Source organism: Rhinolophus hipposideros (genome assembly GCF_964194185.1).
Source record: "Rhinolophus hipposideros genome assembly, chromosome: 3".
Classification (NCBI taxonomy): domain Eukaryota; kingdom Metazoa; phylum Chordata; class Mammalia; order Chiroptera; family Rhinolophidae; genus Rhinolophus; species Rhinolophus hipposideros.
The window spans coordinates 1,577,382-1,603,790 of NC_138049.1; the positions used below are offsets into that span (position 1 = coordinate 1,577,382).

At 47.6% G+C, this 26,409-nt stretch overlaps 1 protein-coding gene across 12 annotated transcripts in view; it reads right to left on the bottom strand.

Moving 5' to 3' along the window:
- The window catches only part of AFDN (afadin, adherens junction formation factor), a 131,468-nt gene that overhangs the window by 15,663 nt on the left and 89,396 nt on the right, over window positions 1–26,409 (bottom strand). For all 12 annotated transcript variants that reach the window (XM_081035369.1, XM_081035379.1, XM_081035378.1 and 9 more), the window contains 9 exons: window positions 25,568–25,671; window positions 23,464–23,550; window positions 9,219–9,284; window positions 8,928–9,001; window positions 8,351–8,469; window positions 6,482–6,676; window positions 5,768–5,859; window positions 5,269–5,454; window positions 1,725–2,723 (listed from right to left, as the gene is read on the bottom strand). In XM_081035369.1, coding sequence (XP_080891495.1) covers window positions 1,725–2,723; window positions 5,269–5,454; window positions 5,768–5,859; window positions 6,482–6,676; window positions 8,351–8,469; window positions 8,928–9,001; window positions 9,219–9,284; window positions 23,464–23,550; window positions 25,568–25,671 — 1,922 coding nt within the window. The remainder of the gene's footprint in view (window positions 1–1,724; window positions 2,724–5,268; window positions 5,455–5,767; window positions 5,860–6,481; window positions 6,677–8,350; window positions 8,470–8,927; window positions 9,002–9,218; window positions 9,285–23,463; window positions 23,551–25,567; window positions 25,672–26,409) is intronic.

Below are 26,409 nucleotides of genomic sequence, written 5' to 3' on the forward strand. Positions count from 1 at the left end.
TCAGAAGAAACTTTCCAAATATCACAATACATCCTAAGAGGCCTTAGGGTTAGCCAGTATTTTAACCATCTGGAAAAGCTGACAGACCTTCAATACAAATTCAGTCTTTATGGAAAAGAATAATTATGGAAACATTACAATGCTGTTGCTAACTCCTCACTATTACAGAGACAGAGTCATAGCAATGACGGTTAATACTACTACTTATTCATCATAACCACAGCTTTGGGTTTGGAGTTTGAACTGCAGTAAAGGGAAGCCATTCTTTTCTTGAATTTTGGGGGGTGAGGGATACAAGGCCGTGAACACGTTCAGCTTCTTCAATGAATCCACCTGCAACATGTCCAATAGTGACACTGGCCAGCCAGAGGGAAATGACACTGAGTGACAAGTGCACAGCCAACCATGTGTGTAATGGAGGCCAGAGCTACGAGCAGAGTGAAAATCCTTCCAAGAGCCTGTACACTAAAAATAACTAGTATTAACCAATAGTTGTTCTTTCAAACAAAATAAAATACCGATGGCAAATACAGCCGTTCTGGAAGAAGTTCACTACTGATGAGCTGGGAAATGCTAATAAAACAACGTCACAGTTAACGTTTAGGCCTTCATGTGAGAAGCTGTAGTGTCTTAAAGACAGATTCTGGCTGAATTTTGGGCAAATCTACATACTTTGGGGTGAGAATATGTATCTAACAAGTGTGTGCATGTGTGATGTTTCAGGACAATACTTCACAGAGCAAACTGAAAAGGACACTGATAATGAGCTAAGATTACATTTCACTGTGAGGCAGAAGAAAACGTCTGACTAGCAGTTATTGGTTTAGATCTCTAGTACAGACAGCATCCAACGAAAGTTGGAATTAGAAACAAAATCCAGAAGACAGAAAGGACATGCCCTTGGCTGTCTTTTCTCCGAATACTGCGTTGCGTTAAAATCACTAAAACTCACTAACATGGAATGGCCAGCAGCACTGGCTGCCACTAACACTGACCACGCCTCTGGCAGCAATGCTTTCGAGAGGCTAACACCAGTCTTAACTTTGGCATTAAAAATCTACTGCATTAAACTAATATAAATTTTACTTTTCTTATTTGATACCAAAAAGCAAAAGTTATCTGCATAACCTGGAGAAATATGGATAAAATCCCAGGTTCTCTGATCGTCACACTAGCGGTGCAACAGCATTGCGCGAGTGCTAGCTTCCTCCACCTTGTAACTGCTATGGAGCCTGTCCGTGGTCAGGGCAGGGAGACCTCAAGCCCACTTGTGCACAGCGCCGTGACGCCCCACCCAGCGCTGGTCGTGGAGCCCAGCAGCGGGCAGCTGCCCGGCCGGCCTGGCACAGCGCCTCCTGACTGCGCAGCACCTGCTTCGACAGCAGGGCTGGGCCATGAAGGCCAAGTGTGTGCGGCCCACAAAGCCCAAGGCGTTTCCTCTCCGGCTGTTTAAGAAAAACTGTTGCAAACCTCTGATCAAGATTATTATTGGTTCTTAACTTATTTTCTCAACTGAAGTGTCTGAGGACAGATGTAAGTTTGCTAATTAAAACAGTACATCTCCATTTGAATTGCCTTTCATGCTTTCCAAAGTGCGTGAGTGCGGGTCTCAGAACCGCCTGGCCCTCCCACCCTGGCTCTTTCTACGAGGGTGGAGCTGCCGGGACCCGCACAAGCTGCCCCGCCCGGGGCCTTTCCGCGGCCTGCCGGCCTGTCCCCTTTACCCTTGCTCTGCGCTCGGCCTCCAGGCGCTGCATGATCAGCATGGTGTCCACGTCGTCGTCCTCCTCCTCGTCGTCGTCCTCGTCCTTCTGCTTGGACTCCTGCAGTCGCTTCTGGAACTGCCACTCGAGCATGAGTTTGCGCAGGCGGTCGTTCTCGTCCGCCGAGCGGCCGGCCTTGCCCTGCAGCTCCTGGATCTCCTTGCTCAGCATGTCCACGATGTGCAGCTGCTGCTGCTTCTCCAGCTTCTCCTTGGCGTCCCGCTTCCAGGGGTCTGGGGACAGGCTGTCCCCCGAGGACAGCTCCTCCTTGCTGACCGTGACGTACTGGAGGTCTCTGCGCTCAATCGTGCGGGGCTGCTGCTGGGGCTGCAGCTCGCGGATGACGGTTTCTGGGGGCCTCTGCAGCGTGGAAGGCTTCTCGGGCTTCCCCAGGGCGCCGGCCACAGGAGAGAACTGGGCAGGGGCGAGGGCCTGCGTACGCATCTGGCCCAGCTTGCGCTCCTGCTCCCGGCGCTTCCTCTCCCGCTCCTCCTCCAGCCGGGCCTTCTCCTTCTCATACCACCGCTGGTGTTCTTCTCGCTTCTTCCGCTCTGCGGCAGCCACCTGAGCGGGCGGAAGTGCCATGTGGCCGGCAGGGGGCGGAGGCAGAGGCAAATCCATGGGGAGCCCATCCAAGTCACCGGCGTAGTGCACAGGAGGCGGCGGGGGCGGTGGGGGCAGGTCTGTCCGGATGGGCTGGGACACGGCCACGGGCACAGGCTGCACGGCTGCTGGGGTCTTCCAGCGCCCGGGGCCGCTCTTGGTGAGCGTGGACGCGGGCGTGCCCGACTTGGAGGGGTGGTCCAGGTGCTCCTGGCTAGATGTGCAGGAGCCCACGGAGGAGCTCGGATGGACCCACATGTCGCCGTCAGACTTACGGTCCAGAAGGGCCTCTATTCGATGCCGCTCGAGTTGATAGGCTTTCTCTTCCCGAAGTTCCTCTTGGGAACGGGTAATACGCTGGAGAAAGGAAAAGGAAAGCTGTGACATTTCAGTCATGTATCAGAAAAAATTACTGAAAATTCATTAACATTTTCTCTTTGGGGATAAAAATTGTTAGGAAAACGAGTGCACAGCAAAGAAAGGCTGAGCCTGTGCGACGGCTCAGCAGCTGTGGAGCGAGGTAAGTGCCCTTCCTTCCAGGTAATCCCACTGTCGCCGTGGTGCCCTCCCCAGGCTTCTCAGCCCCTGGCAGACTCCTCTACTGTGGTACCAGTCACGGAACCGACTCTGAAAGGATGGATGCAGGGAAAGCATGTCAACAGTAACAAAGTTCCTTCTCTGAGGTAAAATTCCAATCGTTACTGGAGTAATTATCAATGTCAACCATCTGACCCATCCATGGCTTTCTGAGTGCTCCCACAGAGCTGTGTGTGATGATGCTAGAGCAGCACGTGTCTCTGGAACTGCTCTGCTCCAGTTTTGGAAAGGGGTAAGAGCAGTGGTACAAGCATTACACATGAACTTCTGTGTGTGCGTGAGAGAAATAAATACACCTTTGTCAAAGGGCTGGTCTGATGTCTGAAAAATAACAAACCTAAAAGTAGTTTAATCTGATAGGAATGATTTGCTATGATGTCTGAGTCAGACTTTTCCTGCCCTGTCAATGAGTAGAATTTGAAAATGCAAACCTGGAAAATAAACTGTTTTCCTTTCCCTAAATAAAAAACAAACCAACAGAATGAAATATGAAGTATTTCTTGAAAAAGCAGAAAAATGAATCATCACTTGAAAAATACAACCTGATAGAAAACCGGAACACGGACTTCCAACACGTTGCTATTGCTTTACGGTGTCCAGATACCCAGTTTCCTAATTACTGGGCAACGACGCACAGGCCACAGAAAAGTGGTGTGACGTTTCCTGCTCTTTGTAGAGCAGACGCTTTCTGGAGCTCCTGCCTTCAGACTGTACACGGCGGTGCCGCTCTGCTGCTATGTCTGGTGACCTGCGTCACTGCTCTGTCTCCCTGAAGACGTCTTTCAGCTCCTGGTGCTTACTGGCCTCGTCTTTCCACCCCTCCATGACAAGTCCATCATGGTTCTGAGTGGCTTAACACCACCTACCTGGCTTCAACCCCCTGGCCTCCCGATCTGTTGACCCCTTCTCCTCGCAAGATCATCATAGTTTATTGACCCAGGCTGTGAGGTGGACGCAAACAGCAGTTCTAAACTATAAGTGTGTAGGTTTAAAAATGCTTCTCCCATATGACAGGTGGACAGGGGTGGGCTGCTCTGACATACAGGAAGCAGAGACTCCTAAGAGCTAACAGGCACAGAATTACTTTCTTGTTGAAGAGAAACCACGACAGGGCCTTGTCAACTGCCAACTCCAGCTTGCTGCCAGAGCTGGTGGGGTGGGCGCATAACTGGGCTTCTGGAGGCCATCAGGCCTATCTAGGAAACGGGCAGGACAGATCCAAGGACAAGACAGGATGACAAGATGAAATCTTATGAACAAGCAAGAGGTGTGACCTGAGAATCAATTTCTGAGGTCAGAAAGTGGAGCTCTTTCCCATCCAATCACACTGTCTCCGGGGAATGCCATCCTCTCCCCTTCGGTTCTCTCTTCCCTCTAGGCTCAGCTCAAATGCCATCTCTACCCTTGAGTATCTTCTGACCACTCTAATCCAAGAACGATTCTCTTGGAAATCACCATCTGAGACGCATATGTTACCTAGCCTAGACTGGACGTACTTTTAAGCATGCATTTACTTTCTTCTCCCAGTAGTTCTTAATACAAAGTGATCTTTCTAAAATGAAAAACATACCTGATGACATTCCCTAACGTAACTTCCCAGACTGACTCCCCGTTCTCTACTCAGTGGGCTAAACCCAAATTCCTTAGCCTGTCACGTGGAGCTCTCCCCTGTGGCCCCAACTGCCTGTACAGCCTGGAAGCCTGGCCCCCACCCCCATGCTGAACACTGGAGGTTCTGGCTTAGCCGCACGGCTGTGGGCCTTCCTTCCCAGGTCAAAAGCTCCTGTGTTCAGGCAGCGGGAATGCCCCGTGGCACAGCTCCATCGCTCAGTGAGGACCCGCCTCTGCAGTGGCACTTACTATCCTGTGTTTAACTGATGTTCTTTTAAGAGAAAGGTCTTTTAAGAGAAAGACCAGATGGGTCTGGTCTGCAGCCACACCCTCCGCTTCGTGGGCAAGGACCATGGCGACTTCTGCACGCCCAGCGCCCGGGGCAGCCTCTACTCGAAGGAAGCCCCCCATGATCAACAAGGGGTCCTCATTTCTCACTCCTAGAGTCAGTGCCTTGCCTTACCAACTGTCCTCATGGCTCAACATCACGGACATTTCATTCATCAAACATTAAGAGAACAAAGCATCTCTTTTCTCCTTAGTATCTGATCCCATGTATCCCTCTGCCTCAGTTCACCACAAAACCATGGAAGAGAAACGACCTCAGCAGTCTGTTCTCCAGGGAACCGCACTCAGCTCACACCCTGCCAACTGCTCTGGCTGCTGCCGAGAACGTCCCGGGAGCCCCTCTGACCTGAGCCGCGAGGCTGGGATGGCTGCTGTCCAGGTGCACGTGTGGCCTCTCCTCATAGTTTGGCCACTGGTTCTGCGGAGGAGCCGCCCGGTCCTGGGCCTTGGATGCAGGGAAGGTGAAGTACTCTCTGGCATACGTCTGAGTGGGGATGGGGTAGGCCTCGGGTCGAGGGGGAGGCAGCTGCTCCTGGGAAGGTAAGTGGGAGCCGAGTGAGCTTCTGCAGTTTGTGTGACAGGCCAAATTCGTTTCCAATCGTCCCTTTGAAATTATAGTATGTGTGTAATGAAAATGCAGTAGTATATACACACACATAACGAAAAACTGCTTTACCCAGACATACTAATTTAAAGCTAATTTACCTAGGATACTAAAAATAACCAAATTAAATGCTCAGGAATTATAGACATGTTATCTGTGGAGTGAAAGCTGTACTGGACCATCAGCCTTCGAAGGGACGCTAAGTGACAGTGACGGAAACTGGGGAGCGTGCGGCTCAGACCTCCGTGCACAGGTTCCCGGTGGAGACGGATGTTATCCTGGCTGCTGCTCCAGGGGCCGGTGCACTTTTCCCTCCAGGACTGGGAGGCTGATCTGTTGGAAAGAGTCAGGGAAAGAAATGTAACATGACGTAAACAAGATAAGACCCAACAAGCATTCTTTAAGAGCAGTCACCGTGTGCCACACATCGCCATTCTGCCAGTGAGGTGCCTGGCACATGAGGGATTCAGGCTCGTCCTGCCGTCCATCCGCTGATAACCGGGGCCCAGAGCAACGATGTCTCACCTACAGACCAGGGAGAGCCCAGCGGTCTTGGCGAGGGCCACAGAATACATCTTTCACGCTCTGCAAACCTCATATGAGTTGCACATTCTTCTACTGCGTCCTTTCCTTGTTAAGGATCCTTTGCAAGTCTAAGAAGTGTCTGAGCTCCCTCTGGTAGGCTGCAGCGGCTGCCAGTGACATTATCAATGTACCTGCCTAAAGCAGCAACTGAGCAAAGGTTTTCCAACTTAAGATTTTATTTCCTGTTAAGAGAACATTTGTTTTGCCATCCCTCATGAGAAACAGAGCCCAGTCAGCCAATACAGGCAGGCCATACGTCCATTTTAATAACTTAACAAGCCAGAGCACCCCTCCTCACTCTCACTGTGACCACGCATGTACTTGAAGGAGACCTCAAGGCAATAGGAGGAGGGGCCAGTCATTCTCTTACTTGCTACGTTGGGGCTGGAGCGGTGATCGGCTCTATTCTTCATTAGTCTGTCATCACCGGGTAGTTTCTTTGGTTCACTATATTCTGCCCACGGCAGCTGAGGGCTCTCAGGTGACCCATTCTGAGCTGAATTGTTATAGAGCTCGAAACCTTCACTCTTTGGTCGGGGTTTACCTGAGCCGCGGCGATCTGAAACTGAAACCAAAGTACATTCAAGATGTCTTCATCTATTTAAGGTTTTATTTTAAATGCCCTGTTTAGTTTTAAGAGATGAATCGACAGATACGGAGGGTGCCGAAAAAATGTAGACACATTTTAAGAAAGGAAAAAACTTAAAATTGTAATACTCACTATGTACCAGTAATAAAAGATGAATACAAGTCATGTGTATACATTTTTGGGGCACACCCAGTATTTAAAACTCCATAAGTAAAATTTGTTTTTAGCAGAAGAAATGAGATGATTTTTATGCAAGGGTAAAATCTTTCCAGGACTCTTTAAAAAGTTTTCAAACAAAGTAACATGTATCTGGCATTATGGGAAAAAGGTACTCTTGCGAAGCTTATTTTCTCATAAAGTTACCTGTTTTAAGTAACAAATCTAAAGTAACAAAACCTGTTTCAGAGTAACTTTTTTAAAACTTAAAACACACACTCCCCTCACTTAAAAAAAAAATATCCTTTTAATTACTCAGAATTGTCATCGTCACGAATAGGCATCATTTGATGTGACTTATACAGTCTTTTATATTTTAGTTTTCTTAGCTTCTTGCTTGGTGACCCCGATTTATTATCTCCTTTTAAGTTTCCCTCTGGTTTCTAACTCTGTCTACCTTGGTTCTTTTAAGTAACTGTAAACTAAGAAATTACGACAACCAATGTATTAGTATTATGTTATGAAAAGAGTAAAAAACATGCTGAGTCAAGGTATATGCTATATAGCATATCATTTTTTTAAGCGCCTTTTTTTGTTTCAATAAACAGTCGGTCCAGGTTGCCAGGTACCTTTTCCGTGGCTGTTTTGTTACTAGTAGGTCTAGCTTTTGGGCTCTGGGCTCTGAAGTTGCCAGAATGCTGATCTATGGAGCCGAGAGCTGTCAGGGCTGGACCCCGCGGTCACGCACAGTTAGCAAGCGGACTGTGAGGGCTGAGATGAAAAGTCTGCAGTGCGTGATTTAAAGATAATGGGACTCCTAATGCTTCCCCCTGTGGTGTCTGAACTCGTTGCTTTCAAAAGCCCTACATTTATATTGATTTTGTTCTGAGGTTTTTCATGTAGCTACAAAACCACCATTCCTATCAGCAAGTGACTTCATTCAAATAAGTGAGCTTTTTATTTAAAATGAAAGATAACAACAAGACAATCGTGCGTCCTATTTCATTTAGCACATGCAGGACTGAAATAACTATTCATATTCCTAAAGCTCCCTTCACTAGAGAATTCTGCCTGTTCTCTGAAGACTTGACATCCTGTGTTTGCCTCTGAGAACTGAAAATTCATTCATCTGCTTACTGCTGCCTGAGTGCTGCCCTGCACCGGGCACACAGACGCTCTCCCATAGACAGCCAGGCCTGTGAAGGTGAGGCCAAGTGGCTCCTAGGAGACGCGCAACCTGACGTATCACCACTGCGGCGTGGAAGTCAGCTGGCCCACAGCTGAATCCTGTCTCCAGGCAGTTATGAGCCAGTCATTTCATCCTCGGTTTCCCTCCCTGTAAAGCTGGGCTACTACATACAACAGTCCCTGCTCCACAGAGCTTTGCCAATATTAGAGGAGGTCCCTGCCTGGCACACAGGAAGTGATGGTTAAGTCTGCTGTCACTGGAGCAGCAACAGAAGACAGCTCCGGTCTTCCACAGCTAGGCCTTACGTCTTTGCATCACTGGGGACGGCTGACTGAGCAGGGTGGCGAGACCGTGATAGATGGCTCCTTGTTTCGCTACCTCCAGTGTCACCACGGAACTTGTTCTTGTCATGAGCTCTGCGGCCCTAGGAAGAGAGTGGCACAAACATACAGGAAATGAAACACAGTGCTGTTCTGTCACCAGGGGGGCCTGCGACCAGAGCAATGGGCAGCGCGGCCTACAGCCTCCGCTGCTGCTCTGAGCAATGGTTCTGCCCTTCAGCCAGACTCCCTACTGCCTACTTCTTCCCTAATTACGACGCACACATCTCCTATGATCACATTCAGAACAAGATGACAGAACTTTCAGGAGGTGTTAAGAATTTTTTTTAAAACTTCAAAGAAACTGCTCTAGACTAAAACACGTATTTATATTTTGCTAACAAATGAAACGTCATGCACACTAAGAGTTTTACACTTAAAAAAGGTAAAGAGTAAGGGCATAGCTTTTTGGCATTATTTTTCGTCTTCCAATTCCCAACTGTAAGGTGAGCAATCCCTAAACATGCTAAAATTATGCTTAAAACAAAGAAATGAATGATACCTTTCTTGAGAGAGTCCTACAAGACTTCGTCCATCCACACTGAGGAGTTGGTCACCGGCAGCAAGGCGGCCGTCCTGGGCCCAGCACCAAGAGGCAGAGCCATGTGTCCGGGGTAGGGCAGCAAAAGGAGGAGGGGGAGGCAGAAAGGCAATGGTCAGTACACTTCGCGTTTGTTTGTTTGTAGCAAACAGTGTGTCGTGTTTTGTACCGGAAAGTACCAGTGGCTATCTCATGTCATTTTTTAAACAGAAGATACACCAAGAATTGACATCTTCAAAAACCGATACTAACCACATCTGCAGCACCTCCTTTCACAACAGACTTGACATAGATTCCAAGTTTATCTTGACCAGCACCCTAAGCAAAAACAAGGCAGAAACACTGCAGTGAAGATACAGTAAGGAATACAATACTCAGGGAAATAAAACAAAACTAAAAAAAATAAAACATGTACATAGATAACGGTAACAGAAGTCCTGGTTCTTGTTTTTACAAGAAAATTAGAAATATAAAAACTGTATTAATAGAATTAACAGTCTACATGGTAAATATAAAGAAACTAACAGGAAACACACCCATTTTGTATTTCCAAATTAAGGAAAATGACTCCTGAGAAATCAATTATTAACAAATCAGCTGATCAGAAGACTAACCTCGACTGAGTCCCAAAGTAATTTAAGGTCAGTCCTGAACAGCCACAGGGTCAGTGAACTAAAAAATACCCTCATCATACATACTGTTCAACACTCTCACACAAAGGCAACTGGCTACAGGACTTCCACGCTCCACATTTACCTGTATCTCCTTGTTCTGTTCACACCTGTCGTTCACCATTTATATAGGAAGACGCTTCTTGTGGCCAACAAGAAGAGACACTCAGGTGGCAAGAGCAGGTCAGGCAGAAAGGACTCTGCTTGGGTTCAGGTGGAGGGGCACGAGTTGTAATCCTAAATAAACACTGAAGCCACACAGAACGGCACCAGCTTCCTACATGTCACCTCACGGAAGGACACGGAGCTTCAGGGAGACAGATGTAGGTCACACATACAACCGTTTTACAGAAGGACCAACGCTCTACTTGGACATTACAACTCGAATGTAAAAACCAAAGTTTCGGGTAAGTTATTGCAGCATCATCACCCGCGTGAAATCATGTGGATTATTTACTGCCAATACTCTCCAAGTGAGTATCTCTCTCACGTCACAACTACTTCATAGCTGTGAAATACTGTGTCATAAAAGCAAAACTAAAGACTGTGTCAGACGGTTATAAAGATAATGACTTCAACAAATGCCTTAACTGCAACAAACGTCCCACAGCATTCGAACCACACCATTCCCACTTACAAGCCTTCCTTTTCCCTGTAGCTAAGAGCACAGGTTTACAGAGGACAGTGTGACCGGCCAGCACAGCCGAGACCTCCCCCGCTCTGCCCTTTGGGAAAACCCAGCGTGTCACTGTTTTGTGAGCCTAAAGGCGTGTATTACATGCCTCATTCGGAAACCAGTATAAAATGTCTCAGTCTAACAAAACAGCTGACAAGGAGGCAGGCAGCGTGTTTCAGACTTCCTGGGGTTACACGAGCTGGGGTTGAGTTTCTAGAAGTCCTCTAGTCGCCCCAATCCAGCTCCTGACCCTCTGCCAAGGTGTCCCGACGTGCTCACCACAGTGTCCTTCTGTGGCTGTCTATACACCCACAGCCACATGTCACCTGTGGGTGAACTCCTGTCCAGGCTGAGACCTCAACGCCAACCAGACGCCCCTTAGAAACCAACCAGCACGTCCAACACAACCCACAGCCAAGTGCAACCTGGGATCCTTGCCTGGGTCCTTTCGCCATAACATTAAAAACAAAAAACAAACAAACAAAAACATTACTGGGACAGTTGGCAAAGTTTGTCCTTTTTTGTAATTTTGAAATTCCACAATAAAAAATATATAGTAGGCACTCAATAAATGGCAACTTTCTGAATTTTAGCACATTTACGAAAGAGCAATAAACACACCTCTGCACCTGACTTCACTGGGGCCAATTCTGGGTTTCCTTGAACCTTGGGGCCTGACACACACTATGGGAAATTACTTCTGAGACAACCCCCACTGCTCCCATCTGTTAGAATGGGTATTCCTGCACACACAATCTAATTCAATGATATTTTAAAAACGTATTCTGAACTTACACAATCTATGATAAGCGCTTAATTCAACAACGCAGCTCTTTACAGGACTTCACTCATTCTGCCAACACTCCGAGTGCCTATGCTGTCTTAAGCTCTGTGCACCCATCAATGAACGAGACAGACCAACGCCCCCACCCTCGTGGAGCTTATATTCTACAGCAGTTTTCTTCATAGGTGTCAAATAATAATTCTGACTGGGACACTGAGAATGCCTCTTCCTTTTTTTCTGCCAATACTACATGATACTTGTAGCTAGTCCTGTCAGATTTCTACTAAAGGTTCTCAAGTACAGTTACTTTTCTTCTGCTCTCTGTCTGATGTAAAAGCAGTGCTCACGGAGTTTCAGAATACAGTACCCGCCTCGCTCCCCGCAGTTTCAGTTCCCCGTGGTCGATCAAGATCTGAAATATTAAGTGGACAATTCCAGAAATACACAACATGTTAAGTTTTAAACTGTGCCGCTCTGAGTGGCGCAAGCAATGAAATCTCGCGCAGTCGCGCTCCGTCTCAGCTGGGATGTGAATCATCCCGGTGTACAGCTTCCCGCCCGTGCGTCACTTAGTAGCCACTGATGTTGTGAGACAGGTTGTAAGAGAGAGGCCACATTCACACAAGTGACACTGCAGTACACTGTGGTATTTTATTGTTAGTCATTGTTGCTCATTTCTCATGGTGCCTCCCATAAACTTCACCATGGGGGCGGGGACAGGGACACACAGTGTGTCTAGGGTTCCGTGCTGTCTGCGGTTTTAGGCATCCGCTGGGGGTCTTGTCATGTCAGCCCTGTGAATAAGGGGGGGTGGCTGCACTGGATTTTAGTGCGAATGAGCACTTACCTACATGTTCACTCAGCATTAGGTAGTTAGGTAAGCATTTGGTAATGTAATACTGTCCTTGTAAATTGACAATAAAAATCGTCCTTCTAATTAGATAACCAGTTACTACCATCTTTGACAAGAAAAACGTCTAGTAATAATACTAGTAATAGTGCATTTAGTGACACTGATATAAACAGTAAAACACCAAACACACACTTTAAAACAATAAATCAAGCTCTCCTTCCCCACTTCTGGTGTGTTTTATAAGATTACTATTAATAAAGAAAAAATATCTCATTTATTTAGACCAACTGTAACAACAGAACTCTAACATCACGCAATCGTGATACAAGAAAACGAGAAAACCCTTTTGCTTCCCCCCAGTAAACCAAGGGCCTGCACACACTTCCTGCTCTGCAGGCCACTTCACTGTTGTTACTCAGTTTTCACTCCAGGAAGACGTCTTTGTCCCACGGCACCGTAAACTGGCTTCACTGGATGATTACTTGATGTTTTCAACCAGAGACCATCTACCCGAGGAGAACTACTGCACCCTGTTAGTCCACAAGCACCCCACGGCGTAACACGCCAGCTTCCGTCAGGAGATGCCGTGAGAACTGCAGATACGGGGCTCACCTGCCGTCTTATACCATTTGTGCACAGGTAACTTACTGTGCTTGTACCACACGCCATGTCAACTGGAATATGCCTACGTGGACTGTTTACGTACACCCGCCTCGTAATACAGGTATTTGACAGCATCACTACCACCACGACTTTAAACAACAGAAGTTGACATTATCAATTTCGAAAATTTCTGGCCCCAAATGGACACCCTCCTTGGGCCGGCTCGGCCGGCTCCCTCGGTGGCCCGGCCTGAGGAAGCCGCCCGCCCCACCCGACCCAGCGCCCGGCCCACGGCTTCAGGCTGCCTGCTGGCTAGAAGGGCGGCAGCCTCCTGCACATGCACTGGCTCCCCGCACCCAAGTTCAGGTCTAAGCCTTTCACAACACTTTGCTAGAGCCACGTCCCGCGTCATGGCCCCCACTCTATCCTGTTTCCATGTTCTTGCATTTGCTTATGCTGTCCTCTCTGTATGGCTTTCTGATGCAATGTCTGCCCAACTCCTTGTATCATCCGGTTCCCAAGCTCACCTGCCAGAACCTGCTAACCCCCTCACCTTCCCAACGTCAGACAAGATGTAATCTCTTCCTCACTGAAGTTCCCATGGGATTGTCCTGGTTCCCCTGAATGGCCAGGTCCTCTGTCCTGGATTCCAGCTATTTGGACAGAGGCGCCTCCCCCCAACTGCCTCCCATCCCAGAGCAGCCCCCTCACCCAGCCTCAGCCTCATAAAGCTACTACAATGTGGTCAATTTCTTATTTTAGAAACTTACTGTGAGGAAGTCCGGGATGTTAAGGAATTCCTTAGCAGGTTTAGGAAGCAGCTGCTCTATCCACTACATATGAGTTGGTAACACAACACTGATAACATTGTAAGGCTACTAGTTTAAAAAGTCACAAAACCTAAGCATTTCTGACGATGGGACCGAACGTGTTGCTGTTTTAGGAGAGGGACATTACAGTCCATTCCTGTCAGGTGATGGATGATGAGAAAGGCATAGTATTGAAGTAATACATATTATTTGCTCACATGATGGGGATTTATCTAAATTCTACGTTACAGTCCCTTCTTTTAATCCCTAGTGAATTCAGGTTGTAAGCAGTACATCTGCTTGTCACAAAGGGAGGTCTTCATCCGAGGAAATACGAGTGCATGCTATTAGAGACCTCAATTCAGAAGACCCATTAGTGTCTAAAAGGTCTATTTAAGGCTCGTCATAAAATTAATCAAAAGCCATCAACAAGGCATCATGAAACATGGTATTTAAAAAACCACTCTTGGTGGAGGTAGGGGATGTAAGGTAAAGCATCTGCATCCAGAATATTCTCAGAGGCACCCAAACTGTGCTTGGCCCTGAGTCTTCCACATGTGGTCTCGGCCTGCACCACATCCCCAAGAACCATTCTCTCCTTCCTAGACTGCTCTGCTCCATTTCCGGGAAGACGCTGGCAGCCCACGGCCATTTTCCTTCGTGTGGATACACGTCCTTCCTGCAGAATGGCTGCCTCTATGGCAATGCCCTTCCCTCCTACACTCTGGTTCCCCAACTCTGCTTATTAGAATCCTGTCTATATTTCATGTGCAGCTCAGTTAAGAACTGGCCATAAAAATTTGTAAATATGACTTGTACCGAGAAATTACAGTCGCACTGGTAATTATTTTAGAAAAACAAAGTTACACATGAATACCTGGAGGTGAAAGAACCAGGAAGAATTTCTAACTACTGTGTGTGTGTGTCTCAAATCAACATGGGTAGTTACTTTCAACCCAAACTCCACAACCTCTAACCAACTCAAAGGCGATGCCGTGTCTCAATCTGGCCACAGCAGCCTTGGGCCTGCATGCCCACCTGGCTGGATGAGCAAAGAGAAGAAAGCTCTCTTCATCTCTGCTAACTGCCCTCCACGCTGGGAATGGGCCAGGCAGACTACCATCCGACAGGCCACTATAATTTCTTAGCATTACGGAACTTCCTGCTACCTGCCTAACTTTGTGTGAATAAAAATAAAAATGTTACAGACTATGATAAAAAAAAATTGTATGAAATAAAATTTATTAAGTTCAGAAACATTAAACCACTTATGTCTTATTTCTAAGCAGTAACACACAAACTAATCTAGGTTGAACTGAAAGAAAATTAAAATAATTCCTTTAGTTCCTGTTTTATTTATACACATACACACACACACACACACACACACACACACACACACACACACACAGAGGCCGACACACAATTTTATGGTAATTCTACTCCTTTTTTAATTAACAAAGGAAAATGGGGTCCAGAGTTATTGTAACTTTTTGCTGCTACATGTCAATGTATCACCATCTGTCATTCAAAGAATATAAGTATGAGCTATGTGAGCGCTGACCAAAAGCCAATTACAGAATATAAAGAAAGAGCTTTTCTGATGTTGGTGAAGCTGTACCAGTGTGCTGTCCGATTCGACAGCCACGAGGCCCCCTGCAGCTGCCAAACCTCTGCAGTGTGGCCGGTCCCAATGGAAATGGGTAGCAGGTATGAGACACGCTCAGATTCTAAAGACTTGGTACGGAAAAAGAATCTAAAAGATCTTGTTAACAAATTATATGGACTACATACTGAAATCCTAATATTTTGGATATAATGTGTAAAATAAAACAATTAAAACTGACCTCACTGTTTCAATTTTTTCTTAAGGTAGCTAATAGACAATTTAGAATTACCTATGTGGCCCACACATTGTGTTTCCATTGGACAGTACTCTCTAAAATTACAAGGTCTCCATAGTACAGATGTTATAGTAACCACAGGTGCTGGTAGTAATAAACAGGGCAGATGACTGGGTAAAAACAGGATCTTAGTATAGCATATGCCAACATTATACACCCTGATTGCCAAACGTAGGAAGAGCACCCACAGCTACTAAAATTGAGAACACAGTATAGTAAATGAATGTATAAAATACATTCTAAATTCTAAATAATTTTAAGAATTACCTGACTAAAGGTACCTCAACTGGTATTTGAAAAACTTATTATTGTATTTTTAGTGTATTTGTTAGTTGCAAAATTAAAATAAGGATAACCATTCAGAATTAGCCATTCCTCATTTAACCAATCAAATTCCTTTTTAAAAAGGATCTTCTGAAAAGCATATGTGTTCCAAAGGCATTAGGAGTGATGAATTTCGCTGCATACAACTTTGAAATGTAATGAGACTTAAGTATGAGAGTAACACGGCAACAAAGCACCCAAAGTGCATGGTTTGCCTTTTGTGCCCTTCCACCTCGTCGCAGACTATCAGAGAACAATGACCAGACACATGAGTACATTAGCCAGGTAGTGCAAAGAAGGCAGAGATCTAGGTCCTCAATCCTCAAAACAAGCAACTACAATGAAGTAACAGATCGCTCCGTGTGTGATCTTATTAACTGTGAAATGCACCTTAAAACTGCTTTGCTTTCCTATAACAGCAAAGGAAGAGGGATTGAGAAGAGAACTTGCGAGGAAGGTGGGACGGAGGAGGTGAGAGATCAAGGGCAGAGTGAGAAGAGTGTGGAGGAGCAAAGCTGGGTCTGGAATTTACTTGTAAGAAAGGTACCAAGAGAATAACACAGAAGTGCCCCAACAGAATGCCAGAAGGCACAGGTCCAACGCAGCTGCTGGACATCCATCCCACTTTCCCTAGATCCGAGAAAGAAACACGTACCTATCAGTTGCTTCACGTATCGGATGAAAAATGCTACAAGGAAAAGGCCACCCAAATGCCTCGTTTCCTCTAATTCTTCCAACGCACCTTCTGGGAAGGCTTCAAAGTATAGGTACGCTCACCTCACTGCTGCACAGCCAGACGCAATCAGGAGCCTCAATCAGAAGGAACCTGTGCTTCCAAAATGCCAGTGGCAAACTGAGTGAGTGTGGGAGTAGATGATTAACAACATAAAAACATCATTAAAATACAATCCAAAAAAAAAAAAAAAAAAGGCAGCAGAAGGAAAAAAGATATGCCAGCCAAAGCAGCATGAATTCACGGCTATTGTTCTCAGGCCGGGAAGCCCAGTCTGGACTGGCTGGATTTCCAACAATCAGTGGGCTGGGATGACCTCAGCGCCCAGGAATACGGACAACTCGTCAGGCGCCCAGCCCCATGCTCTGCCCACCTGCTCCTTTCGCAGGGCTTGACATGGCACATCTAGTCAGACAAGCAGTTCTGACCCATTAACCAGCAAAATTCAGACTAGACTTTACCAAACACTGAAAAGCTCCCTCTTTGGGGTGGGGACTCCTTCATTCTGAAACGATTGGCTTTAAAACTCCTTGTGGACCCACACCCTGCCCTAACCGACGTGGAAGGACAGGCCCGTGCACGACAGGGCGGTCCTGTGGACAAGGCCCAGCCTGACCTCGCTCTGTGAGCTGGGCTCTAGGCCCCGCTCTGTGGGTCTGTTTCCTCTTTGCATAAAATTCGAAACCAGAGGCATCACGGCGTCACTCTTTCCCTCCTCCACAACGAAGTGAAGGAAAATGAACCAGAAAGCAGAGTCTTTGGTTGGGTCCCATGGACGCTGAGGAGGCAAACGTTCCGCGTGGGGCTCGTGTGGCCAAAGGTGCAGAGCTTTCCTGAGCTTCTCAAAGGGACCGTGGCGTGAAGGAGCGAGAGCCCAAGGCTGGCCCCGGGCACCTGTGCACCCAGCGCGCAGCAGTGCGCCCTGTGCGTGCCCGGCGCTGAGCCCTGAGCCGCCGGACCCTACAGATACCAACGCTTCCATGAGGACCCACCGTGCGAAACGACCGCTCTGCTTTAGAGCATTAACACTTAAATGTTCCTGTCATGTGGTTTTAATATTGTAATTGAACTCAATCTAGAAATTAGCACTTAGGCCGTTATTGTAAAATTGGTAAAAAATTATTCTTTTATATAATACACTATTTTGCTTTTAGAACTAAAACATAAAATATTGCTTTCAAATTCATAAGCAACGGCCACGCGTGGCAGGCACTAGTTTTACAACTCCATGGAAAGCTATTTCTGGCATTTCCATGGCAGAAACGCTGCAGTCACAGTGGGCACTTTAGAACTGATTTTAAAAAGGAACCAAGAATTTCCCGACCTCATTTCTTTAACCAGCTCTTTCCCACACGGTCGCAGTCAGGACACTCAAGAAGAGACACAAGTGAAAGTCTCAGATTCAAAGCACTAAAGGACAGTCATGTAAGAAACTTTCCTCCAACGGTGAGAGGCGGTGTGTTAATAAACACTGTCTCACCCTCTCCTTTCTAAGGCGCAGGAATCTTATTTTGTGTTTCAAGCTAACAAGATTTAAAAACTTAAAATCAATATGCAGTCTAAAAGCACAAACTAAAACTATCTTTAAGATACTACTGAATTAGCTGTTCATTTATAAATAAAATAGTAAAACAGTTAAGTACTTCTAAAAGTTGTTTGATGTTCACATTTAGAAAATGGGTTTTAGAAAAAATGAGTTTTAGAGAAAACCTACAGTAAAAACCACCTAATGGTAGCGAAAAAAAAATTACATCATGGATTTTCTTGTATATGTCGTCAGTAAATTATACAGCTGCAGTTACAATTACTTGAAGCAGTTTTCACCATATTATAACTAGCCGGATTAAATGTATGTTTTTTTCTTGTACAAAATGTATGTAGGAGACTTGTATTTTTACGAATCTTAAGAACTGGCAGCATTAAAACAAAAAGCAACAAACATCTGGGTGTGTAATTACAAGCAACACTAAATGGCTGCTTCATGAGCAAGCTAATTAGTGACAGGTTTCAACAAGCTCCAGTGGGAGAAAAACATTCTTTAAAGATCAGTCTGCTCGAGCACACCCGCACCCCAACAGCCCCTTAGGAAACTCACCACGGGCTCTGCTCTCCCCACAACGGAGAACCACATTGGGGCCCTACAACAGCTTCTCAACCTGGAAACACAACTGTCTACTTCTCTCAGCTGCAACAGCAACCAACACGCTGGCCTTGCAAAACTCGGGCCGCAGTTCCAAGCGGGAAGCAGTGACACTTGTGGCATTTATCAGCACGAATGAGAAGCATGCAACATTCAGACTCTTACGTAACCAGTCAGCTCTGATTTCTGTTCACTTGGTACTTTATTCAACTTTAGAAAGAGCTAGAAAAATGAAGAGGAGGGAACTGTTTGTATTTTAAAACTCCAAATTAAACAGGAAGTGTTGCGCTGGCCCACAGATGAGTAAGAAGTGGCACACTGAACCCCCAAAGCAATATTTGGGGGTAGGAGCCACACAGCCACTGCCCCGAGCCATCTGGCTTTCCTAGGACGGAACCGCAGTGTGCAGGGGCGGCAGGGGACTCAATGGCCTGTGTCTAGGCTCGCGGCAGCTAAGCCGCTCACTAATTAGCCAAAAACACAGACGGGGCCAGATACAAAGACCATGAGAGCGTCTAGAAAAAATGAACACACAGTCACTAAGGTTACTGGGGCACAACCCAGCTACAGAGGCCGACCGGCTGTTTCAGGAAAGAACACAATACCCGGTTGACATTAACTAGAACAAGTGACAGACGTGATCACCCACTCCCGGGCTGAGGACGCTTCCCAGGGCTCCCTCACCTGACAATGAGGTCAGCACACTGGCCTGGCCGTACCGCCGGCCTGGAGACGTGAAGTGGTCTGTTCCGCTCCGAGGTCCCGAGGATAGGAGCTCAGGCACCCCACAGCAAGAGGAAGGGACCCGTGTCAGCCACGTGAGCAGCAGACCTGCAGCCAGCAGACCGCCTGCTCTGAGTTCTGTCCTCCAGAGCAGCTCTCTGCGACCCCACATCGCATCTGCGGCTCCCAGCCGGAGTCCCACACTCGCCTACCTAGCGAGACAGGCAGCGGGTCGCACACGTATCTGTCGTGCTCTAGCCGGACGCTGCCTGTCACACTGCCATTGCCCCTGCCACCCCCGTCCTACGTCCAGTGAGCCCTGGGGTATGCCAGCTGCGCACACAGCATCTGGCTGCGTGTGGCTATTTCTCCTTCGCCACTATAGCCAGTTCATCAAGCAACCTGGAAGCTGTTGCTCAACAAAGGTGCACCAGCGCCTCTGATGACCAGAAACGGGGAGCCCTGAGCAGAGCACAAGACGGGGTGTCTGCCGGTCGGCGCCACGTTACCCCACAACAAAGCGACCCCCAGCTGCTGACCTCCCTGCACACCACTGCCAGTGCTCCGCGGAGCCTGTCACCATTTGAAGCCAGGACCAGCTCCTCTCTTCCTGCCCCACGGGGCGCCCTGAGCGTGCAAAGCCCCTCCAGCCCTGCCTCATACGGCAGGGAGAACCCCCACGCAGGGCGGCACTGGAGCACAGTGGGCGCCATCGGAGCCCGTGCACGCTGCCGACCTCACTCACAGCTCCTTCGGGGCTTCCGGGCAGCAAGTAAGTGAGCGCGGGGGCAGCGTTCGTGGGTCGGTGTGACTAGGACACAGCCACTCCCCTTCGCCCACAGCGGCCCTGTGGCTGCTTTCCCACTCCGCCTGCACAACCACGCAGTGGGGCAGAGACCAACCAGCCCACAGACAGCACAGACCTGCCCCCGCTGCGCTCAGTGCACCTCAAAGGTGTCCCCGTGCTGCACCCCACCACAGCTGCAGACTCTCCACAGCCCCTCAGCCACCATCTTACCTGGTTCGCACCTGCTTCCCCGTCAAGGTGCAGCTTCGAGGCCTCTCGGCAGGGAGGCCGGGCTGCCCGGCCGGCACAGCAGAGCGCAGGCCGCCAGCAAAGATCCCTCAGAGTGACCCCTCCCAGGTCACTTGCTCATTCCCACTTTCAGCCTTGTCCCCAAGGGACCAACAGAGTGGCTACTGCATGTCGACATTCTTGGTGGGAGAAGAAAACCTGACAGCCACACATGTACTTAGTCCTGTTAAATGCAGGTACAAGCTGATGAGTTAACCACCCTAGGACTGAATCTGCAATGTCTCTTCAAACACTCTTGCTTTTCTTCTAGTTTTAAGCGTACACATACTGTTCACTGTAGAAAATATCTGCAAGACCAGACGCCAGAACAGAAGGAAGATCCCTGACACGTTACGTTAAAGGACACCACCCTCTCGTTTAGAAAAGGAGGCGCAGGTCTTGCACCCCGGAAAGGAGGGAGCCACACCCCACCTCTCCTCGGGGCTGCAGTGGGTGTTGAAGCGGGCACTCCTTCTTGTGGCTTCTCTGCTTTCCGGGGGGCCCTGCTCTGAGGGCAGCCTGTGGCGGGCCACTGCTACGGGAGCGGCGGGGAGGCGGAAGGAGCGCGCTGCATTCAGAAAGCACATATTAGCAGGCCCAGTGTAGACACCCACATCCTCACGCTTCCCAACACGGTTGTGGTCGGCAGAAAAGTTCATCCTTTGATTTACATCTGCCTAACTTCCTGGGTCGCTACGATTCCCCATGAAGCCCCAATTCTATAATCCTGTATCCCAATTAGAAATACTGTTATTTTCTAGTTTTTTCCTACAAATCTCTTAAATGTATTAGCATATAAAACAAAACAGAAAAAACCCTAGAGATTTAAAGACTCAAAAGTGAAAATTACACTCTACTTTCACACAATATTCTCTTCCGGAATAAATGTCACTTTAGCAATTAGCTGCTACTTTCAAACATCTCAGTACACGTAACGAAGACCTAGTCTTACGAAGGCAGCGTAACCCGAACCGCACTGTGTCCTCCTAAACTGTGGGAATCAGGCCTGGCTTCCACTGACTGCTCACCCCAAACCGTGCGTGGGACAGCAAGGAACCAGACACCTATCTTCCCACGACTGACCACAGAGGACTCTTTTCCTCCTACGCTCCCTGTGTGAACGCCAATGTGAAGAGAACACGCAGTAGCTTGGAGCTGCACAGGAGAGGAGCTGGTGGCAGAGGTGACCGTGCGGGAACTGCACACACGAGCACGGGTAGGTGTGTGGCCAGCAGCCACACGGGTGGACAAAGGCCGGGCGGAAGCAGTTCAATGAGCGCAGGTTTGGTGAAGGCTGAGGAATCCAGCTCCCCTGGGCCTGACCAGACCACAGCAGTGACACAATGCTGCCTGCCAGGCCTCCCGGGGCACAGCTGGCACACCGCGGCCACAGCCTGTGCAGTGAAGCAGGCAGCACACACGCCCGCAGTGCTGGCCAGGCACCTCCAGGCAGCGGCCTCCTGGGGCGCCCAGCTGAAGTACTGTCCCCACGCTCACTCGGCCTAGTTCACTGCTTCCCCTGCCGGGTCCACAGAAAGGTTCAGGGCTCCTCCTGGCGGCCAGAGGGCTCTCCCGGCTGCTCGCCATCTGACCATCACACCCGGGGGACGGCACAGTGCCCTTTTCTTTTGCCTCTCGCCTGCAGTGTCAGGAAAGTGACTACAGCTTGACTGTGACTTTCAGTTTGTCTCCTTGTCCTATTTGCCCACAAACACCTGGCAGCTGGACAAGGCCAGCGGCCAGCAAGAAAGGGCAGGGGAGTGCCCAGTGGGCCTCAGGCGGTAGGTGGCATGGGTCCTTTAGACATCAGGACATGAGCAAAAGGGTCAAAGACATTTAACCTAAATCAGACTGGGATCTACAGAAAACAGGTAGTTTTGTATTAAGACAGATTACTTATCTAAGCTGGAAAAAATGGAGATGCTGGTAAATGGTAGCAGCCAGTAAGATGAATATTTAAAATAAAATTTTATACACACACACATACATGCATACATACATACATACATACAACAACATCGGAAAACAGGAGGTTAAGTTTTTCCTGTGTACCTGAGTGTGATGGGGCAGTTTTCATCCTAGTCTTTTTTATCCTGAAAATGGGCGCTTGGTTCAGTTTTAAGCAAAGAGCAAGAGTCCATAGCTGACACCTTCCCATTCACATCTGCAAATTGTGAGCTCTGAGTCCATGAGATACAAGAGTCTGGCAATACAGCCACGAGCGTGAGCCTTCTCAGGAGGAGGAAGCAGGAATCCTGGACGGAGCTGGGCTGAGGCTCGGGACCCACTGTCCAGCCTACCTGGGGTGACCCCAATGACCTGGTGCTTCAGAACCAGACGACCGCCCTGGACAGGGCGTCTTCCAGCTGGGTCCTAACTGGAATCCCACCTTTAGTGCCAGGTGCTTGTAAATCACCCTACATGCCACACCACTCCCAGGTACGGCTTCCTAAAGTGTCATCATGTCCCCTTTTGTTCCGGACCCTTCACTGTTCTGTGCTGCCTACAGCATAAGGTACAAACTCTCGACCTGTCAATCAAGACGCTTTAAAATGAGTTACGCACCACTTCTTACTCAACTCTGCCTCTGGTGCAGGGCTGAGTGGTCCGAACACACACGCGCTGTACATATGTATGGTTCTGTCCTTCCTGTTACCCCAACCTCCCCTTATTCCTTTTTGTCCAAGTGCTGAAATGATACGTCCTTCTTGGCGCCCTCTGCCAGTGGAGGGCCAGCAATTGGCCCTGTCGGAAGCACACAGCCCAGGTAAAGCAGGCGGTTTCTGAAACTCCCCTGCACACCCAGCGGATGGAGTGCCTCGTGGTCAAAGCCAGAAAGGTGCCGGTGACAAGGTGCCCAGTGAGTGCACTCACATGGGAAAAGGGTGTATGACACCCACTGGGACGCAGGGACAGGCCTCCCCCAGGCACTGACGACAAGGTGCCTCTCCTCCAGCCTGAGTCCCCCAAACCCAGCGGCTTCCTCGCCAGGTCGCATCAACGCTGGCTCCACCTTCCGAAGGGAGGTCCGCCCGCAGTGAGTGGAGCCCAAGCCGGGGCTTCGCTCCAGCACCACCACCCCCCCGCCCCAAACAATGCTGAACACACACTTCACCTGCAGGCAGCAACGTCCCCACACCCAGCCACCGAGCCCAGGTTTAAAGGACGAAGCCTGAGCACGCTCATGCCTTGACTGTCCTACCTTTGCTGCGACGATGCTAAGGCCCATTCCATTTTGCTTTTTCAGGGTCACAGTGATTACCTCAGGTTCCTTCCTCAGAGGCTGAGCCTAAGGGATGAAAAGACAGTTACTTTATGGCTGAAATGGGGGTGCTTCTATAGTACATGGTCACACAGCTCATGCTCCACCTAGTCAATCAGGTTCACTATGGTGAATGAGAGGGAAAACAGGAGAGCGGGAAAGGAAACAGTAAAAAAGCCAATCAACACAGGTACGCTTCAGGTACGCATCCGGGGAGGTAACTATTAAGACTCTTGACTCAAGAATCTTAAACATGAATCTAGTTATAAATGCTACTGAAATGTTACTTGAAGAAGTTAATGTATAAAACAAAACTAAACTTCCATGACTATCCAGTTACAAAACTCAAACATAAAGACAAAATGAAATTTTTACTTTATTACCTTTCAGAATAAATTACTGGGTGTTTTTTGAAGAAACTTAAACGTATTTCAGAGTATCTATGGGGAGGACAGAAGAAAAACTCTGAGAAAGGTGACCTAACATCTGTCTCTTGGGAAAATGCCAACAGGCATGTTTTCTTACAGAGCAGAACTAAAGCAGCCACAGGGCTGAGGCAGCTGTGCTCCCGGCCCACCTTACGATGGGAAGCCCACTGGGCTGGGTGTAAAGCTCGTGACAAGCTACATCCCCACAGGCCAAGCCAGTTCTTGAACGGATTCATAAACGAGTGAGCAAGATAATGATCTGTGGACTGACATGCTGTATATAGGTCACACCTCCCATGAAATAGAAAACGAAATTAAAGAACAAAGCTGTCAGTGCACACAGACGGGGACTTATGTATGAAGGCACATTGCCAGGGAGTGATAATTCAACACTTGGCTGTTAATTCAGAACCAGAGTTCTCTCTGTGAGAGAGTATTTTAAAATCAAGACCTGAAATCTCCTGAGGGATCTGGGAATAAAGCAGAAAGGTAAAGAACCAGTGATTCCATGTAAAAGGTATTTGTTTTTCTATGAAATGTGGCAATCAGAAATTGCTGTCACTTCAGATTTGACAAGTAAGAGCTGGTTAGGTCAATGGTAAGTGTCAGAGGCCTGACCACTGTATCAGTAGTTACATGTGTCATCTATTTGGGCCACAGAGAAATCATCAACTAATTCATTTGGGGGGATGGATATGATCCATGTTCAAATCTAAAGTATGCTACTAAACCAAAACCAATTCATTACGACTGAGTACCAATGAGGAATTCAGGACACACAAGCAAGTCTCTGAAGCTTCACGAGACTTATGGCTGTTTCTCACGACCAGAATCTCCAGTGTGTCTGGCCCAGACACACTGGTCTATTCCATGCCGTCTGGGGTTATGTGAACAGGTGACTGAACTGCCACATCCAACCACACGTAATACACTGAGCCTCTTCATAGTAACGCCAACATCTGCTTGTTCTTTTTGAACTCTTAAGTGGCTTAAGAGACAAAAATGGCAATTATGGAAAAATTAAAAAACAACAACTTCAAAACAGAAAAATTTCCTATTTCTTCTGGACTGGTATTTCAAAGAAATATGTGCTCGTGTGTGTGGCACAAGAGCACTCTTGGGCTGGCACCGCCTCCTCGGGCACGGGGAGAGCAGCCTTCTGGTTTGAAATGCTCTGTATGAAGCGAAGCAGGATTTCCCTTACAATGTATAAAGCTAGTAAACACTGGAATTGACCACTCTTTCAGAAATTTATGGAACATCAGCAAAAGAAAACATTTTCCAATGAAGTCTGTGAAGGCTAACATATTAACCTCTTTTAAAGATACATATTAATGTTGAGGTTGTTGTAACTGGGGGTACAGAGATTCTTTACTTAAAAAAGCACCATTTGTTTATAGACAAAACTGTACAGACATAGTCTAAAAATAAAAACTTGTATCTATATAAGTCATGGGTTTAAGATTTTTAAATAAAATTAGCATTAAGAGGTGATTTTAAAGCTTTCCTATCACAAGAAGGTTCACTATAAGCGAGGAATACATTTGCATTAAATTTTTAAGTCATTAGGAAAACGCTTCGTTTTCTGGTCCACCTAGCACCCATCCAATACTTGCCAGATCCGTGTTCTCATGTAGAAGGTGACTTTCATAATCTGCACCTTCAAAATATATCGTCCAGGTACCTGGTGAGCGTGCATGAGGAACAAACCTGCAGAAACCTGAGAAGAGCAAACAAGTCGCAGTGAGACTGACAGGCAGAGCACGTCAGACACACCACAATCTTCAACAAGGGAAGAACGTAAGGCCTCGAGTACTTGACGTCTCATGACTATTTATTATTCTTACTCTACATACACCTTTACTCCCTCTGAAAACTGAATTAGCACACATTGAAAATCATACATTTGTTTTGGTCCAACACCAGGTAGAAAAGTGAGCTGGGTCTCCCCATTCCTTTGTTCCCAAGAATCGCTGTTCTCACATCTGTGGGCGACTGCTGACACACAATGTAATGCCTTGCTAACTGTCTACCTACCCCGTGGCCCAAGAGGCCCTCTCTGACAAAGAGACAGGCAAGAGGAACCCGAGTGGCACTGCCGGATATGTGCCTGCACTCCCAGACACCGGCCACCTGACTTACAGCCCGCATATTATTTGACTCACAAAGCAATTCTGGAGGACAGGCCCCTCGTCATTACTCTGTCCAAATTTCCTTACAAGCAATACTCTGATTACTTACAAATAAATTTTAGAATTATCTTACAATGTTTTAAAGAATACCATTGATATTTTCATCAGGGACAATGACATCTTTACAAAATGAAGTCTTTCAATTCAAAATGTAGCATTCTTCATTTAGTCAGGTATTCTCTTGTGTTTCTCAGAAATTTTCTGAAAAAGTCACGTCACACAAGCCTCGCACAAGTCTTGCTAAGTTTCTCCCAGTGGTCTCATTA